Here is a 19,072-nt window from a genome sequence, read left to right on the forward strand (position 1 = left end):
AGCTAAGTCTAAAGATAATAACCACTACCAGAAAGGGAAGAAGGAGAGAGAATTAATATTGGTCATTTGCTCTGTAGCAAGCACTCTGCTAGGCATTCCACATCTATTTCTCCATGTTATTCCTATTCTAAACATTAGATATATCATTATGCCTGTAGCATATGGGGAAACTGAGGCTTTGGAAGAGTTAAGAAAACTCCCTAAGATAGCAAGCATATCCAGTGATTGGTAGTGCTAGGTTCTAACCCAAGTTTGACTGTGTCTAAACTAAGTCCTCATTGCACCAAAACACTCATATCCCTAGAAAAGTCATTGTGATCTTTTCTTCCTCTTTAAAATTACCAATTAAAACACTATTGAACTATATCCTCCCTGTCCAACCTACTGTGAGACCCCTTCCCTCTGATGGATGCTTCAGTATCCATTTTGAGAGTGGAGTTTCACGGAGGAGGGAGGACTATTGTTGGAAGATCACTCAGGGAAGGAAGGGAGACGGAGGGAAATCTCCTCTGGCTCCCCCAGCAGCCAACTGCAATTCATCAGACCAGGCCGTGACATGTCGAGAGAATACCACTGCTGTGGCCCCCCCATCATCTCCTCCATCTAACCTTGCAACCAACCTTCCCTGCTTCTCTGCGTCAAATATCCCCCTGCCCAAACAAAACCAAGAGGACTTTCTGAAGGGACCATCTCTTCCTTCCACACCCATTCAGATGTTTTTTGGATTTTGTTTTTTTATTTTTAAAATATTGTCCCCTTCACTACAATTCACACCCACTGGCCCTGGCTAATCCCGGCACTCTCTCTTGCCTGCACCACTGCAGACACCTTTAAGTGATTCTCTGCCCTCTATTCTGTCTTCACACTGAAAATGGGTCCATCTTATAGAGACTCTGGCAATTTTCTCCTTGCACTTATTTTTGCCTCTTACAACCACTGAGCTTCATCACCTATACATTTAAATATTGGTTATTGAGAGTTATTTCTTTTTATCAGCAATGCCTTGATATTGAGGGATATGTGATACAGATCATTATATTAACTTCTAATGATTTGATCTAATATGCATTTCTGCATCCATCTTGGAAAACCTTTTAGATCAAGATTTTATCTTATCCTTTTCATATATGCTTCCAGACCTGGCTGCACCAGAGTGTCCATAAATCTAATTGGCCCATGGTCACACAGTGCCCCTTACTTCACAGTCTGAATCAGTTCCATATGTCTAATCCCGCAAGCCTCAGAGTGCCAAGACAAACTGTGGGGCATGTGACAGACATCAGTGACAGCTGGGGCATGGCCAGTGACAGATTTGATAAATCCAGCCACAGGAGAGATTGATGAAACCAGCAACATGCCATCATTCCTGCTCACTCTTCACCAGCAGAGCCTGAACACCCTTGTTTTTTTGACCTTGGCAACATTTGGATCCAGTCTACATTATCTCCCCAAAAGTTTCAGTAGGGTTGTGTCTACCCAACCTTCTCCCTGTCTCCTTTTGTAACCTCAGCTCCCACTTTTATTTAGGCTTTCCAGCTAAACTGGGTCTCTTGTTATTGACAAAACAAAAATGAAACACCACTCTGAACTTTGCTGCTTCTCTTCCTTTGCTCAGATTGACCCATTCTTCCTGGAACACCCTTTTTACACATCTCCTTATTAAAAAATTTATTTGCATTCCAAGTCCCACCTCAGATGCCGATACGGACTCCCAGGTCTTCCTCTCCTAAATAGGCCACCCTAGTGCTCTGAATAAAATATCACGCATTACGATACATTGCCTGTTGCATCCCCTGATAAGCTAGCTTTCTCCTTGGAGGAACTCATAATCTGTTGAGAGGGGGATTCATCATTGACCTCTCCAAATGTATGCCCTGTAACAACCAGCCAAGCTGAAGACTTGTGTCAGCACTTAGGGAAGTTTTGTGGGATTGTTTTAGGTACCAGATTGCAGTTTTCCCTTAGAGTGAGTTCTGACACCTTCCTGTGTTGTGCAGCCGGAATCATCAGTGTATTTCTGAAGACTGTGGGTTTCTCTGGACTGATTCTCTGTCTTCCTGCTGAGGCTAGTGGAGGCAAGAACCTGATATTTGCAATGCCTCAGGCCTGGCATTAGGAATTTATTTGAAGTCCTCAAGGTACCCTCTCTTTTCTTGCTAAAAAGAATACAGGAACAGCAGTGAGAACTGGAGAATCATGAGGTAGATGAGTGCTTTGTACCAAGGCCATCCCCAGGGCTGTATTAGGATGAGGCAAATAAAATAGAACTGCAGGATTTTCTGTCAGCCTTTTCAAGAAGTGCAATTTGCAGGCCCCCTGCCTCCAAAATGTTACAGGCAGAGAAGGAAAGAGGGGTGAGTAGGCAGCCTTGAAAAGAGCTGACAGCAGAAAGTGTTCACCAGTGCCGAAGCCTCGCTAAGAGCCTGTGTGCAGGAGACATGGGAACCTGCCTCCTGGCCGGGAGAGTGGCCACGGGAAGCTTGGTGGTGAACAGCATTCAAGCCTATCAGCTAAAGACCTAAAACGTATTATCAGAACTCTTGGCTTCTATGGAATTTTGTCCTTGTACTAACTTCCTGGCTGTAAAAGAAGATTCCCAATGTGTAACAGTAACACGTAATAATTTGAAAAGGGGGCTACATTGATCCAATTTAGGGATATTGAAAAGACTTGCCAGAGACAGTCACCATTGCAAACTTGTACATCAGTATAAGGAAGTTGACTTTCACTTAAAAGGAAGATGCCTCTTTTCTAGGGATTCCTCCAAGATTTGAATGGTAAGAAGACAGAATAAAAAAACTGAAAATGACTGTTCTCAGTCTCTCAGTTCTCTCACCCCATCTTCATCTGCCATAGATTGGGAATCCTGAGCAAAGTCAGTGCATCCCACTCTTTCCCATCCGTAAGCTATTTTGACCCTTGTGGCATCCTTCTTCATTCTCCCAAGGATTCAGGGCACATCATTCAACCAGCAGTTCTATGGGCCTCCTCAGGATGGTGCCGGAGATGCCTGAACAGTTGGTTAAAGGCTCACGACAAAGCTAACACCTGTGATTGCATCCTTTGTAATTAAGTGTATTTTTATCTGCATTGTTCTTATAGCAGGCAAAGGCAGATGGCAAGAAAACAAGGCAATGAGAAAGATGTCTTACAAAAAAACATAAGGAGCTTGGCGGGAAGAAGTGTTGACAGCCCCAGACCAGCAAAATGACAGTGTAGAGAGTTGGGCCCTGAGGCTGCTCATAGAACCCAAGTGTAGAGAAGAGCTGGGGTTGTGCTCATTAAGATATGTTTACTAAGACAGGGAAGTCATCTCAGATATTTTAGAAAGACTCTAGACAGGAAAGAATTTCTGCCTTGTATTCTCAGTTAAACAGAATCCCTTCCCTCTCCCTTTCTAAAATTTCTATTTCTTAAAAATGCCCCAATATTTTGTACCAATGTAAGCAAAACAAAAACAAAGCCCCTCAAAAAATAGCATTTTGGGGTGTATGATAAAGAGTAAATGAACATTGCCCTCCTAAAACTTGTTCAGATTCTCTTTCTTTGTCTCAGTAATCTTTCTCCCTAGCCTCAGCATTGCAGGAGAAATCTGCTGCTTCTCTCTCTGATGTGACAGATAGTCTTGCTAGTTCTCAGTTCTGTGTTCTGGCAGTCGAAGGAAACCTTGGGCTGGAGACAGACAGGGAAGGAAATAAATCTTATTTAGGTGATGCCAACACTATGAATTTTATTCAAGGACACGGACTCATTTTACACAAGACGCTTTCCCCCGATGGCAGAGACAGTCGTTGGGTAAAGTGCTTTGCTACTATTCCCTTCTTTGTGGAGGAGAACTTCTCTGTCAGATTCTGTAGGTTTAATTAACATATTAACTTGAATGTTAATGAGTTGCTGTTTTCTCCTTTTCTTGGTATAACACCATACTGGACAATTAACTTTTCAGGGAGAAAATATTTGAAGTAGGAGGTGAGTACACTGATTGACCTGGTCAGTGAGTGAATATGTAGTTAGATCCTACTTTCAAATCTTTGGGAGTTTCAAATGTACTAATACTTATGGTTTTTTGTTTTGTTAAGGTATGGGCCTCTAGCTATAGATCCATAGAAGCAAACATATCCCTCTGATAAAATACCTGTGTCCAACCATTGGGAAACCTAGATTTTCACTAGGTAGAGTCTTCACTAGGGGATTTACATGGTGGAAAATCAAATCAAGACTGTTTGTTTCTTGATTATCTACTCTGTGCAAGGCACTGTATAGATATGGAAGGATGGGATTCCTGACATCTAAGAGTTTTTTGGTGTCATCAAAGAGATTAGGAAAGCTCTTTTGAAAGGCTACTAAGCAAATTAAATATAAGTATGTGGCCTGTAGTTTGATAGTGTCTGTCATACCACAGTTCTTTGGCGATGGAACCAGTGGGGATTTTAGTGGGCAGAGAAGAGTTCATAGAGGAGGTGGCCCTTGATCTAGAGCTAAAAAGAATACTGGAAGTTGGGGTAGGAAGTCTTGAAGCCACCTCTGCCGGAGTGGGCAGCATTAGTAATGACAGGGCAGGGGGAATGTGCCAGGTGAGAGTGGGAGGGTAAGAGGGCCGCCGAGACCACAGGGTACATTTCAAGAGATGAAATTGAGAAGGATGTCACTGAGCTGAATAAGTGAGCTTGGTTTACTGGATCCTTTGGTTTGTCTACTGCTCGAGAGGTCTCTGGATGCTCACAAATAACAAAGCAGCCCCTCGAAGAGGATATAAACAGGTATCATGGGAGATACTTGATGTGTCCTCAGGCTCTGAATCCAGGCCTAGGGGATCAATTAAAAAAGGATATAGAGAACAACAACAACAAAAACAAAATAGATGCTGGCACCTAACAGTTCCTAAGAAAGACAAATTCTATGCAGGGGCAAGGATGGCAACCCCTTGATGTAGCCACATGAAGCCTTGGAGTTTATATGAAACTCTTTCAGGATGTGCACAAGCCCAGCCTTCACATACATAATAATAATAATAATAATGATTATTATTATTATTATTAGTTTGAACTTCCCTGAATCTGTTACATTTGCATTATCTTCAGATAGCATTATAAGCATACAATTAGATGGAGACATAGACACACACAATGGTGGAACTAGGTTCCTTTTAAGCTCCTAGAAAGAAGGGCAACTCTGGATTTGAAAAGAGTAGGCAAGAGGAGAAGCTGATGCACATACTCCCAGATTGGGGACTTGCTGCTGTCACATAAACTTGCACGCTAAAACACCTGGGGTTCAGGACATGCTGGGGAACAATAAGCAGGCCATGCTTTCTCTGGTGGCCTGGGTTCTGAGTTCAGAGGGAGTGAGTTATCCTATCCCCATTAACTCTATAAGGAGAGATGCCTCTCCATCTCATTTCTTCTTAAAATAAAGCAGGGCACTAAATGTACCCCAGAAACCTTTCTCCCCTAGGCATGATAGGACAGGGAAAAAAAATAATAAAAAAAGACTTAGAAAGAAATAGCCACAGATTCTTCTTGGCTAGATGCCCAAATACCATGGAGGTGGAACCAATCCAACTGCTTGCTTTAGGAGCCAGATGTTTCAGGCTTTCTTGGTTTCAGGATGTTTTCATCTGAGACACACAATGTCATAGCAAGTTCTTTCAAGGGTCAGTAAATACTCAACTGAGCTTAGTTGTTCCTTGGACATGCCTGGTGCATCTGCAGCCTCAGTGAGTCACTATGTGAGTCATTTGTCCCTCACTGAGTACAGGGCTTGGGGAGAGAGAAGAAGACTGGGCGGTCATGGTACACAGTGCAGGTGACTCAACAGCCATCCACCGTGGGAGTTGGAGATGAGATGGCAGAAGATAGGGATGCAGGTGGGTGACAGAGCTGGCCCACAGCAGAAAAGAGATGTTCCAAATGATATTTTAAAATCAGTGATGAGATGCCATGGCAACCAGTGTAACAAGAATCTCTGAGCTGCCAACAGGGGATACTTTTGGAGGCAGGCGAGGATTCTACAGTACTGTGAAGTTTATCAGAGATGAGCAGGGATGACGAGGGGACAATAAGAGCAAGACACGAGAGAAGAAAGACATTGGAGGGTGTTTTATGTGGGGGGTCGGTCTCCATCTCCCAAGCGCTGACTCTCTGCAGTTGTCTTTGGAGAGTACTGAAGCAGTGAGCAAATGGATTTGAAATCTCACCAGCTGTGCAGCCCTCTATAAAATGGCCATAACAACAATTGCTATATCACAGGGATGGTGTGTGGGTAAAACATAATGCATGTGAAGTACCTGAATCACTGTAAGAGCTGAGTCAGTGTCAGCTACTGTTATTTGGTCTGATGTTCCTCTAGTTAATGCTAAAAGATCAACATTGGCTCCTCATTGCCTTCAGGGTCACCTCTGGCCTTAATGTGCCATTCAAAGCCTTTCCTTTAACAATAGGTGTCCTCAACCTATTCATCCAAAGTTTCCTTTCTAATATAGGCCCTTAGCTTCAGCCGGGCTTATTCATACCCTGTCCCAGCATATGGCCCACTTTGACCCAGGTTTTTCCCTTTGTAATGTCTGTCCCATTTTTGTCAATTTGAATGCTTTTGCCATTCTTTGAGGTTCCAACTGAATTGCCACAACATCTTTGAAGGTGTCTCTTATTGACTTCTGAGTCTCCTTTCTTTGCATTCTTTTATCACTGGCTGCCTCCCATATTCATGTTTATTTTTAGGCAGGTCCAAGTTGTACTGTGTGCAGATTTTGCACTTCTCTGCATCCCCCATAATGCTCTGCACAAGTGGTACAGCTGGCTATGTCACTGGGAGAAACTGGGTATGAATCCCAGTTCCTTCCACTACTTCCTGTGTATATGATCTCCATCATGTCATGTAATCTTATGAGCTTCTGTTTCCTCACCTGTAAAATAGGAATATTAGAATTTGCTTTGCAGAATTTATGTGAGGAATAGAAATAAAGTATGATGGATGATGAATCTGGCATATGGCAGATGTTCAATAAATGGTAGACATTATATTCATAGTAATAATATTGACTAAATGACCATAGGTTTGTGCATTGCATGATGGTTCATGGTGCTAATTTCTCTCCTCTACAGTTATACAGCTCTGCTGAATTTGGGAGAAGGTGGCAGCTTATCCAGGAAGGGGTTGTACCAAACAGGTTTTACTGGTAAGTCTCAACTGAATTTTGTAGCATGTTAAGGTATCACTGGTAAATCGGCATGGAAATCTCATTCACACCTAGTTCTCATTCATGAGGTCCGTTCATACTGAGTTGTGTCCACATCCCCATAGGACAAGATCTGACATTGGAGTAATAAACATTTTAAAGTTGTGTCACAAGTTTCTTAATAAACCCAAAATAGATCATTGATGTTAATGAACATCAGGTACCTGCTACATTTTGAGGGTAACTGAGAGACAGACATTTAAAAATATTATAATAGTGATTTTTATTATTATAGACATACATACATTACATGTTAAAATAAAGGTCTTCCATATAAATGAGTAGGTCTTGTTCATTCTAAAAGTAGGTATTCCTTCCACTCCTGATTTCAAGGCTTCCAGACCCTATCCTTGTCATGTGGAACACAACCAATAGTCCTAGTTTCTTAGTATCCTTCCATAAATGTTCTATGAATTACCGAATATATATATATATGTAAATATATATATATGTTTGCATCTAAATAAATATTAGCCTATGCATGCTTTTCTATCCCTTGTTTTATGAGAGCATGCAGTTAACTGTGTGTGTGTGTAATTTTTTTTAAGCAGCCACATTGCATTTCACTCTAAGGATGTAGATCAGAGGTGAATCTTAGGCCTATTTAACATAGAAAAATAAGCTGTATATGTTAGTGAGTTGTGCATTTGGGGAACAGAAATATGTGGGGAGGAGCAACAGAGAGAGACAGAAGAGCGTTAAGAAAGAAGCCAAAGAGAGCAACATTCTTTCGTTCCTTAACCACCTCAGCACATTGCTTCAGTTAGACTAGAGACGCCTCCCTCCACAGGAATGGATGGCCACAATTGAAAATAAGAGAAGTAACAAAAGTTGAAGATATAATAACAAATAATAACAAAAGTCAGAGCAAAGTACAGAAGTCCCATGTGTAATTTTGACATTGCTTGCCAGTATCTTTTGAGTTTACAATCTAACCTCTGCCAAAAGATGTGACTCTGCCTTACCCTAGCTTATCACATGTCCTGTGAAAAGACATTTAGGTTGTTTCCAGACATCTGTTACTTCAACCAGTGCTCCCAGGAACTACCTCAAACTATATCCCTTGTTCGCATCGTTAGGAATAAGCTCCTTGCAATTGCAGCTGTAGAAGTTTCCCCCTTTACTCCTCATGAAATCTGGCCGCATCGCCTCTGCCTCTCAATTTAAACATAGAACCCACCACCAAAGTACCCAATCCCCCCAATTCTATCACTTCCATTTGAATTTCTAAGAGGAATGCATTTTTGTCTTTCTCATTTTCAAACACTGCCCTAAAACCCCTGTGGGAGTTGAAAGCCAGAGAACTGCATTAGAGCTAGTGAAACTGCCTGGGAACTGAAAGACCAGCCATTTGTAAACAAACTGGCTCAAGGTCGCTCATACAGACTTCTATATGGAATTTGTAACTAAAAAGGGGTTTTGTCACATAGAAGCATATTCACCTCTCTCTGACTGCCGCTCTTTCTCAGGAATGGCTTAAGCCTTGCTTTCAGAGTCCAAATCAGCTTCTCTCTCTTCCAGAAATTCATCTCTGGCTCTCACTGAGTCTCCTTCTCTGATCTGTGTTACTTCTCTTCCTGTGTTCCTCATTTTGTCCTTTATTCATGAGACACCTCACATCCCTATGAGTTTTGCCTATGAATTATTAATTTAAAAAAAACAAAACAAAAAGCTTTTGGAAGGCGGGTTCTTTGCTTTTCTTCCTTTTTTTTTTTTTTTTAATTTCCTTCTTTCCTTTGCTTCCTGCTATTCTCACATAGAAAGGCCTCAGAAAATAATAAATAAATGAGGGCCTGAAATAATGGATGTCATCCTGCTGGCTTATCCTGGAAATGAAGTTGATGCTTTGCCAATGAGAAAGTGTGAGGGATAAGTCCTTCCTCCAGGCCTGTTTCCAAGTGACTGTACTTACCTGCCCATGGTACCCAGCAGTAAAGGGTAGAAAGTAGCAATTCATGAAGGACCAGCAGAAACAAGCAAAAGCACTGACTAAAAGGATGGGGAAGGAACAAGAGCTGAAATGAGGCTATTTCCCATGTAAGTGGTACATAATGTTTTCCAGCTCAATGGAAGTTTATTTACACGTTGTCAGTATAAAGTGATCAGACCTTACCTGGTGCTAATTGCAGCCCATTCTTATCTATTCCTTAAAGGGGCTCTCTATCTGAAAGCCCGGATTAGCACAGCCCTTGGAACTGTACATACCTCATAAAATGATCATTTTTATAAAAGTGCTATATGTGATGATGTATGAATTCTAATTAATCTGTCTGTTAAATAAAACAAATTTTAAAAACCTCCTTTTGCTTTTGGGAGCAAAGAAACATGTCTTCCACATTGAAGCACTGGCAGTATGATAATATTCAAACCTGAAACTATTTAATCCTCAAGACAACCTTATGAAGTAAGTACTTTTGTTATCGTGATTAACAGATGGGGAACCTATGGCACAGAGAGGTTAAGTAACTTGGCCAAGGTCACACAGCTGGAAAGTGGCAAAGCCAGATTCAAATTCAAATTCAAATTCGAAGTCCATGTTCTACTAAAGCAATGCACTCTTTTGCCTGTGTCTCTTGGCATTCTTTTCTGGACTGGAATTGTGAGCCCTGGCAATCTAGTTCACACAGGCAGACAAGTGGAGTAAACCTAAAGCTCTTTTGGCCACCATGCCTGCATGTGTATCTCTCCAACTGGGCTTGGCAAATGGCCCCATGGGTTCTTTAAGCTTGGTTAATTTTTCCCAAGAATGTCTGAGGCCTTGTAAATTGCACAGTACCATGGTTGTTGATGCAGATCTCTCGGTACATGAGAAAATGGCCTGTACTTTTCTGACTCTGAGCAACTTCCTGAGGCTGGCAGAAAAGGTGTCAATAAAAGCAATACTATTAGACTCACTCCTGGAAACCAGTTGCTTCAAATTACTTAGGAGCCATAGGGGTTATCTAGGATTGCTCAGCAAGCTTAATTAAAAGAAACCTCCTTAAATCATTCCTGCCCAGAGCCCTGCTGTGGGGGTGTGGAAGGGACTGAGGGAATTTCTCTAGTGCTAAATCAAATTATTAAGTAACCCTGGGTGATAACATGGCATTTTCCCTGGAGAAGAAATGAAAAAGAATTTACATCTTTTCCTCATCATCTAGCACACTTGAGAAATGATCTTTATTTTGGGTGGCAATGATACCACCACCCTAAGGTGTAGTTGATGACAATTGTAAAATAATTATAGAATGTAAAAGCTCATTCTGCTAATACTACCATAATTTCATAAGTAAATATGTACTTTCCGCCAAGGAGTAAAGATTGCTTCCCAAACTGATTTCTAAATATAGGGCATCTTACAAAATACCTCTTAGCACAAAATTGCCCATAAATAGAATAGGTGCCCTTTTGATTTAACTGACTGTTACAGCTTTCTTGTTCTTTACTACCTCAGAAATCAATTACAGTGAGAGGCAGTATAGCTTGTGGGTTCAAGGGCTTCAGAGACACTAAGATCTGAGTTCTAGCTTTGCCATTTACTAAGTAAGAGATCATGGAGAAAATACTGAACTTCTGTGTGCTTCAGTTTCTTCTTCTGTAAAATGAAGAAAATCAATACCTGCTTCATTAAATGAGCTGTTTCTTGTGAATTGGTTGCATGCCTGGTACCTAAGAATTGCATTGAGTGCCCACTGACCAATAGTAATAATATTAATAATGGAGTTTTGTTTCCCCCTGTGTTGGCTTCATACTCAGGCTGATTCCCCCCATTTTGTGGCAGTGCTGGCCACCATCAGCATTAGGCTTATATTCTAACAGCTTAGAAGCCCTGTCAAAACCAGGCTCTTGTTTTATATTTTCAGGAAAAGTCCAGGGACTGAATCCAATGCCCTTGAATTTCTCATGTAGGTCAGACCTGGATATGTATTTAACCCTGGGACTGGAAATACGAGGTGAGGGGTGAGTCTCAACCAAACTGCATAGTTTAACGCTGGGGGAAAGATAATTCCCAAAAAAGGAAACATGGATTCTGGCATAAGAAGAAAGGATGGATTTTCATTAAGGAAAAAACACAAGTGGGAGAATTGAGTGCCAGAAAGATAAAGTTGCATAATTTTGTTTTTTTATATTTGTTGAGTGAATACAATGGTCTAGGCACATGATAGATCATGTTCCTTTGATCCTCATAACAAATTTATGAGATAGGGATTATTATCCCCATTATGAAGAAACAGAAAAGTGCTCAGTTTATCCAACATAGCATATATGTAGTACATCCAGGTTTTGAAACTTGGTCTATCTGGCTCCATAGCCCTTGCTTATTGTAGTAAAAATCAGCACAAAATTTAAGAATTATTTTTCCCACTCCTTTTCCCAGTAAAAAGGAGGAAGAAAATCTATTTAAATTCTAAAGTGGTATTCTCTTTCCTATTGGTTGAATAGATCAACAGGTAAGAACCAAGGTTTTGCATTTGACCTTGAAGGGGAGCAGGGAAGTTGTTTGGGTCAGTGGTACACAAGTTCCATGAATAGGTGAAGCTCCTGCCAAAAGCCATCTTCTCTGTAAAGGTTGATGAATGCATTGAGATCTGAGTCAAGTTTAGGACAAAGCAATGGGAGGCAGAGTTGATTAGAAACCCTTCAGTGATCTGTTATCTGTGTAAAAGACAAGGCAGCAATCTCGAGGCTGTCTCAAATAGGTTCACACTTAACATATAGATTATATTGGCTTGGAAAGAGGGACAGCTGAATGGTGATTACATATTTTCTGTAACTAATTCACACATAGAAAATTAAGATTTGATTCGACAGTGAGCCTTTTTTACTTTGAATGCCAGCTTGTTTTATTGATGTCCCTTAGGGGACAATTGACATCTGTATCTTATAGTAGAGAGATAAAGAACTGCGTACAATTCCATAGTCAGTGGATGTAAACATGTGTACACATCCTCATCCTTTCCCACTGTTCAATGCCAGAGTCAGTGTGCATGACTTCCCATGCTGCATATTTGGTCCTATTTGTTGAGCTCTTATTGTGTGCCATGACCTGTGCTAAGTACTTTGCATACATTGTTTCAATAAGTGCTCAAATCAATGAGGTGAAATAGTTATAGATCAAGACTTTTTTTTCATCTGATAGAAAAAGGTAAACTATTTTAAGAGAAGAGAGAGAAAGTCAGAAGGTCTAACTTCATCTGGATTCCTCTAGTCATCAGGTCTTGATCTCTCCCCATCATTCAGCTCCTCTTTCCTCTCTGTTGGCTTCACTCCTTGGCAGGCTATCTCCTAGTGGTGGCCTCCAGCAGCTTACATCTTTCCAGATTCACTCCGGTGGAAAAGAAAATTTTCTTGCTGGTTGCTTCAGCTAAACTCCTGGGATTAAATCTCATGGGTCCTGATCAGGTACCATACCCATATATGCACCTAGGGGTATAATAAACTGCAGCAAACCACAGGGACAGAACGTGAGGTATGGTGATGCCCCGAGAAAGACTGGGATCTTTTACCAAATGAAGGGGAAAGCATCAATGAGAGAGGCTCATTATTGACAGGTGCTTTAAATCCCCATTTTCAGATGAGAAATAAATAAGATAAATAAACAAAATTCCAAAAAGGATAAATAAGTTTGCCTCATGTCACACAAGTAAGTAATGGTAATGGGATTTAAACTCAGATATGTGTTATGTCTAAAGAGCCTGTGTTTTAAGCACCATAATTTCTCAATTCCCGCTGTGCCATGGACCAATAAAGCTGCCTTGTGCTCCAGCTCACTCTGAAAGCTTCCCTGAGGACCCTGCCCCACAGAGCTCTCTCCTTATTTTCAGCGCCAATGTTGGCAGATATTCCCTGTTGTCACCGTATCCATTGGGCCCCTGCATCCAGTCATCAAAGCTACCTTTGTCTATACACCTGGCCTGTCATCCCTACCCAGGGTTCTTTGCTGTGACCTCAGGTGTGGAGTCTTACACGTAAAAGGCAGTTCCATAAACTTTTGCTGCAATATCTGGATATGATCAGAAAACATCCCCAAATGTTTTCTCTCTCTGGTTCTGACTTATATCACCACCATTCATTCCTAGATCCTTACTGAATACTGCTCCAGAGCCAATTTCTGTTTGTTTTTGTTGTTTTTCTTATTTGGTGATTTTTTTTTTAATTGACACCAGATCATCATTATCCTTCCTCTCCTTCAACTAGTCATTCAAACACAGCACAGACTTCTGTGACACCCACACCAAACAGGCATAAAGGATATGGTGTGGGATGGCTGTGACTCTTCCCTCTTTCCCCAGTTGGTTCAATTTGTAAATGCAATAGCAAGCGGTAGGACTTTCGCACTATTCTCTCCCCAGGTCCTGCACACTGGGAATGGGATAAAGTCTAATCATGTTACCAAAACCAAAACATGTCACATTCTATTCTATCACATTAACCAGATAATTTGGTAATACATTAGGAAGTGAATATGGCTTTTTTTTTCCCAAGATAATCTACCTCATCCTTTTCTCAGAATTATGAAGCTGATTATTTTTTGCAGAGAAATTCTAAAGGAACGCCATCATTCGCTTTCAGTTTTATGTTGATATGGCCATGGGACCATATCATACAGGATCAGTTATTTTTATAGATGTCCATATTTCTCCATCCCCTCTTATCTCAGCCTCAACACCTGAGAGTCATATTCAGCTCTGCTTTCTTACTCACTTCCTCTTAAACGTTTGAATTTCCAAGTCCCATCAATTCTACCTGCATGATGTGATGTCTTCCCATTTCCTCTTCCATTGTCCGTAGCATTACACTAGTTCATGCCCATTCTCTCTCACTAGAATGCTCAAATAACCCCTCCCTTCGTCTCTCTGTGTCATAATAATGCCTCAAGAATCTTCTAAACATTGACCTGATTAAGTGTTTGTTCTGTTCCTCAATACTAACAAGATAAAATTTAAAAAAATAAGAATGGAACTAGGTTCTTGAGAGCCTGGGCTAAAATGTACATTTTCTGACCTAACACCCCACACTTCCAATTTTTTGTGATACATTCCAAAAGGCCAGGTAAATAATTCCAGTACTGATTAGTCTATGGGCCTATCTACACCTTCTTATATCCTACTGTTTTATACATGCTCCCATGATAAACTGTCCTTATTCATTTTAGCAGTTATTAATTTTTAGCACCTACTGTATGTGAGGAGGGTTTTTGTCTTTGTGTACAAGGATAATATATGAGGATCCTTGTTTTTATTAGTCTCACAATATTGGGCTTTTATGGCCTTACACCAGTGCCTACTTAGGTCAACCGTGGGCCCTTCTTTAGCACTTGCTTCCTGTTCCTTCAGGAAAAAAGAATCTCTTTCTCCTCTGACTTTAAATGTTATTATGTCACAAATAAAATGTAATGTGTCATAACACGCGTTCCATTATAGGTCTGTATATGTAATAAGTAGAAAGAGCACGGGCTTTGAGTCAACATACCAGATTCTATTCTCAGCTTTATTATTTACTAACTGGGTGGCCCTGAGAAACTACTTCACCTACCTGAGCTCCAATTTTTGTGTTTAAAGACTTATTTTGAGAATTAAAAATGGTCTATCATATTTTATTATTAAGTAACCTGGCACTTAGTGTGTTCTCCGTATGTATGTTTCTATTTCCTCTTTTCCCTCCCCTGCTAGAGGGCAAGTCACTTAAAGGCCAGAACTCTGTCTTTACTACTTTTCTATCTTGTGTACAATAGTACACAAGTACGGCAAGCAATGGGAACTTGTGCTTATGCACAAACACATATATGGTACTTACCAGCTAAGACACGCTTACGTATACATGCACACACATTTACTCACAAACACTTAAAGATTGAAACACTTCTTGAATGGACTTCATTTCTTAAAATGAAGAGCTGTCATAGATAATCTCTATCTTCCCTTCCAGCATGAAAAGGTTAGAATTCTAAGCCATTGAAGTATATATTGAAGGGGAGAAATTCTGAATCCGTAAAAGAAATGCTCTTTCATGCACTGAACTGTTTATTAATTCATCCGATTGTCCTAAGGAGTAATGAGGTCCATGTAAGCAGAGGAATTCAAGATTCTAAACTGCTTTCACATGGAGTTCAGCCCTAGATTGGTGATATTGACAGATCCTTTAAAAATGTTTAAATTATCCTTTATACATTTGAGAATATGGGATTCAGAAGACGAACTCAGGACCTTCTTTGAAGTATTGACTTCAATATCTCTTGTTTTATACTCTCTTTCATTTTCTCAGATGCTTTCTTCTGGTTCCAAGCCCCCTACCCACTCAACTGAACCGTATATGGTTTGGGTGAGGAGCAGGGAGCAGTGGCAGGAAACCATACCTGAGATCATATTCCAAGAGCTGTGCTGGGGTATTTTTCTGTAGCTGTACAAGGAGTGATAGATAAGAAGATTTTCATTATCCTTGAGAGTCTTGGGTTTTATCTTTTATTTTTCCCTGTTAATGATCTCTACATAAATGCTATTATCTAAGATCCTTATACCTTCCTTCACTTCTTAATCTCTTTGTATGATTAGCAGGTTTTCCATGCAATTTAAGTTAAATTTCTACTACTGCAGTTTGAGCCCTTCACATTTTTCACTCAACCTTCATTGAGTAATGCCCATCATTGATTCTTTGTCCTCCTTTTTGTGATGATTTCCCATCCCCATGAGCTGCAGCTCCTCTATCTCTGAATAACTGAGCTTTGGTCACTTCTCTGGATTTCCACTAAGAACTCTTATGATAGCAGAGTGCAAGAGAGGAGGAGAGGGAACAAAGCCTCATTATTATGGCTTCCTAATTTAGTGTGATATCCTATCACTTGAATACAGTGATATAAGGTTAACCTCTATTAACATATGTTATGTTGAAAAATAGGGACATGGGAAAGAGGAAAAAGAAAGGAAAAGAGGTGTGTGTGTGTTTGTGTGTGTGTAAGCATTTGTATGTGTATACAAATGCATTCATACCCAATTATGATAGTGGGGGTGGGGTTAGGGAAGGATTCTAGAGAGAAGGCTTTTTCTGTTGGTAGATGAAAGATGAGAAGAAATTGGCTGAAGACCAAGGACAGTGAAGTGCCTTGAACAGTGCCTGACACATATCAGATATCATCAAATCTAAAATATCATGAAGTGAAGCTGAACTTTATATACCCCTAAAAAAAAAAAGCTGCCAAATTGAACTATGACATTTAACTGATGTTAGATACATTCAGATTTAAGAGATGTTAAAATGAAAAAAATGAGTATTTTATAATTGAGGAAATAGGCGCTCAATACATATTTATTCAATGAATGAACAAAGGAAGTAATGACTATTGGGGATGAGGTGGCCATAGATATTTATTTTTCAAATCAAAGGTTAGATAAAATTATCTTCATTGATGACTACTCAGATGTGGGTGGAACATTCTAGACAAAAGTGTAGGAAAGAGTCAGAAACTGAGTGTTGACTCACTTGACTGGGTAGGAATGCAAGGTAGAATGGACAGAGGGAAATTCTAAAATCAACTGCGAGACTAATGAATCCATGTTGGTGACCAGCCCTGATGTGTTTGTGCATCAGAATCTCAGAACTGGAAGAGACCTTAGAAGCCATCCCATCTGACCTCTTGTGGCTTACAGGAATGCCTTTCACAAAATGTTGGGTAAGTGTCTGAAAAACGGCCTTTTGGATTAAGAATGGAACTTTACCTGTCTATCAGGATCTATCTTTCTCTAAAGAGAATAACCAGAGGAAATAGACCTGCCCCACTGTTTTTTATTGTTGGCTCTGGCGTTTAAAGCATCAACATCTCCAAACAGAGCAATTCCATAATTTAGAGAAAGGTGTCAAAGTTTACACAGACATGGCAAGATGTGCCCTGGGGTGGGGAACAGAACCTGCATTTGTGTGATTTATGGTAAAGGATTTTACATGAATGCCAAAGTTTAAGGCAGATAAATCCCAGAAGACAAATAACTACCAATAATTGAATTACAGAGCTATTACCATGTGCTGAACAGAGCAACTTTATGACTCTATTGTGACAAGATGAAACTTGTTAGAATATTTATTGCCTGGAATAGCTTTTGCATCACTATCCCAGGGAGCAAACCTGCTCTTCCATGTGCCTCCCGTGAGCGATTAGCCTTCCTAAGTAATTCAGTAGCAAACAAAAACAAGAGAGAGGAATCCAGAACAGACATAGCATACAGCCATATCAGGCACAAGCCTCACGTTTGACCCCACATTTCAAGAGCTTCTGGGCCAAACATGGTTATGTTGTCGGCCGAAATCAGGCTCTTCCCTTAGTAGCCAGGGCAGCCCTAGAATAAATAATAACTCTGACCAACAGCTTTGTTTTCTACTTTTGAGCAAATTGAGAGTACGAACATCCCAGTAATAGGAGCCACTATTCTGATCTTAACATAAAAAAAAAAAAAAAAAACTTTTTTGTAATTGTTGAAATCCATGAATCATGAAATTCTGACTGATGAAATGATACAGTAGTTTACTTATTTCGCATAATGAAATGGCACCGTGACCCATCCATTCCATGTACATCAATTTAGTAAAAACAGATTGAGTTACTATTTACCTTCGTATAATTGAGTATATCCTTATGATATCCTTATAGTTTTTTAAACTATAATTAAGAGTTAGTTGGGTTTTTTTAATTATAAAAAGTTTGAAAAACATTTAGAATGACAGAAGAGTTGCAAAGATAGTCCAGAGTTCCCATATTTTCTTTACACAGCTTCCCCTATTGTTACCACCTTACATAATAATGCTACAATGGTTAAAGCTAAGACATTAATGTTGGATAATGCTACAACTAAACTAGAGACTTTATTCAAATTTCCTCAGTTTTTCTATTTATCTACTTGTTCTGTTCCAGGATCCAATCCAGAATCTCACACTGCATTTAGTTGCCGTATCTTTTTAGTTTCCTTCGCTAACAGTTCCTCAGTATTTCCTTGACTTTCCTGACCTTGATGCTTCTGATATTTTTCTCATGGTTACAGCATTATGGATTTGGGAGAAGAGTGTCACAAAAGTGATGTATCCTTCTCATTACATCATACCAAGGACTACATGATATAAATATGTCTTATTACTGATGAATTAACCTTGATCCCTTGGTTAAAGTGGTGTCTGCCAGTTTTCTCTTCTGCAAAGTCACTATTTTTCCTTTTCCTTACTCTCTTTGGGTAAAGCAAGTCACTAAGTCCAGCCCTCACTCAACCCCTGAAGAAAGCAATATCAAAATTTTTGTCAATGTATGTGTGTGTGTATGTTAAAGTCTTGACAATAATTAATAAGTATTTTGAGAGAGATGCTTCAAGATTATACATCTCACCCCCTAATTTAACATTCATCAGCAGATCTTGCCTGCAACCCTGATTATTGTGGTGTTCTAATGGTGGTTTTTTATTTCCATCATTTCTTCTACATGTATTAATTGGACTCCGTAATGAAGAAGTGTCCTTTTTTGACCATTTATTCATTCACATTGTTATTCAATTGCTCAGCCAACAAGGTGACCAGAAACAATGGTGAATGCGACCAATTTTGGATTATGTTCTGTCTTTCTCTGCCTGGCTTTCAATTGGCTGCCAGAAAGAACTTGCAGGGCCTTACGGGTGCGACTTCTCCCCTTAATAAAGTATTTTCAAAGGGATGTTTTAGGGCCTGATCAGGCAGGGAGACCTCAAAAGGAAAATGCATGTTTTTTTTCCCTGTGACTGATTTGTTGATTGGCCGTGGAGGTGAGGGTGCTCCCCCAGTGTGCCTGAGCCCTCCCCTTGCTTGTTCAGTAGAGCACCTCATAACACAGTCACTGCAAGGAGAGTG

The 19,072-nt window shown here is 40.1% G+C and overlaps 1 protein-coding gene across 3 annotated transcripts in view; it reads left to right on the top strand.

Moving 5' to 3' along the window:
• Window positions 1–19,072, top strand: part of SORCS1 (sortilin related VPS10 domain containing receptor 1) — a 549,535-nt gene that overhangs the window by 377,223 nt on the left and 153,240 nt on the right. For all 3 annotated transcript variants that reach the window (XM_037804645.1, XM_037804643.1, XM_037804644.1), the window contains exon 5: window positions 7,104–7,177. In XM_037804645.1, the coding sequence (XP_037660573.1) occupies window positions 7,104–7,177 (74 nt within the window). The remainder of the gene's footprint in view (window positions 1–7,103; window positions 7,178–19,072) is intronic.

This window comes from Choloepus didactylus, chromosome 15 (assembly GCF_015220235.1).
Source record: "Choloepus didactylus isolate mChoDid1 chromosome 15, mChoDid1.pri, whole genome shotgun sequence".
NCBI lineage: Eukaryota > Metazoa > Chordata > Mammalia > Pilosa > Megalonychidae > Choloepus > Choloepus didactylus.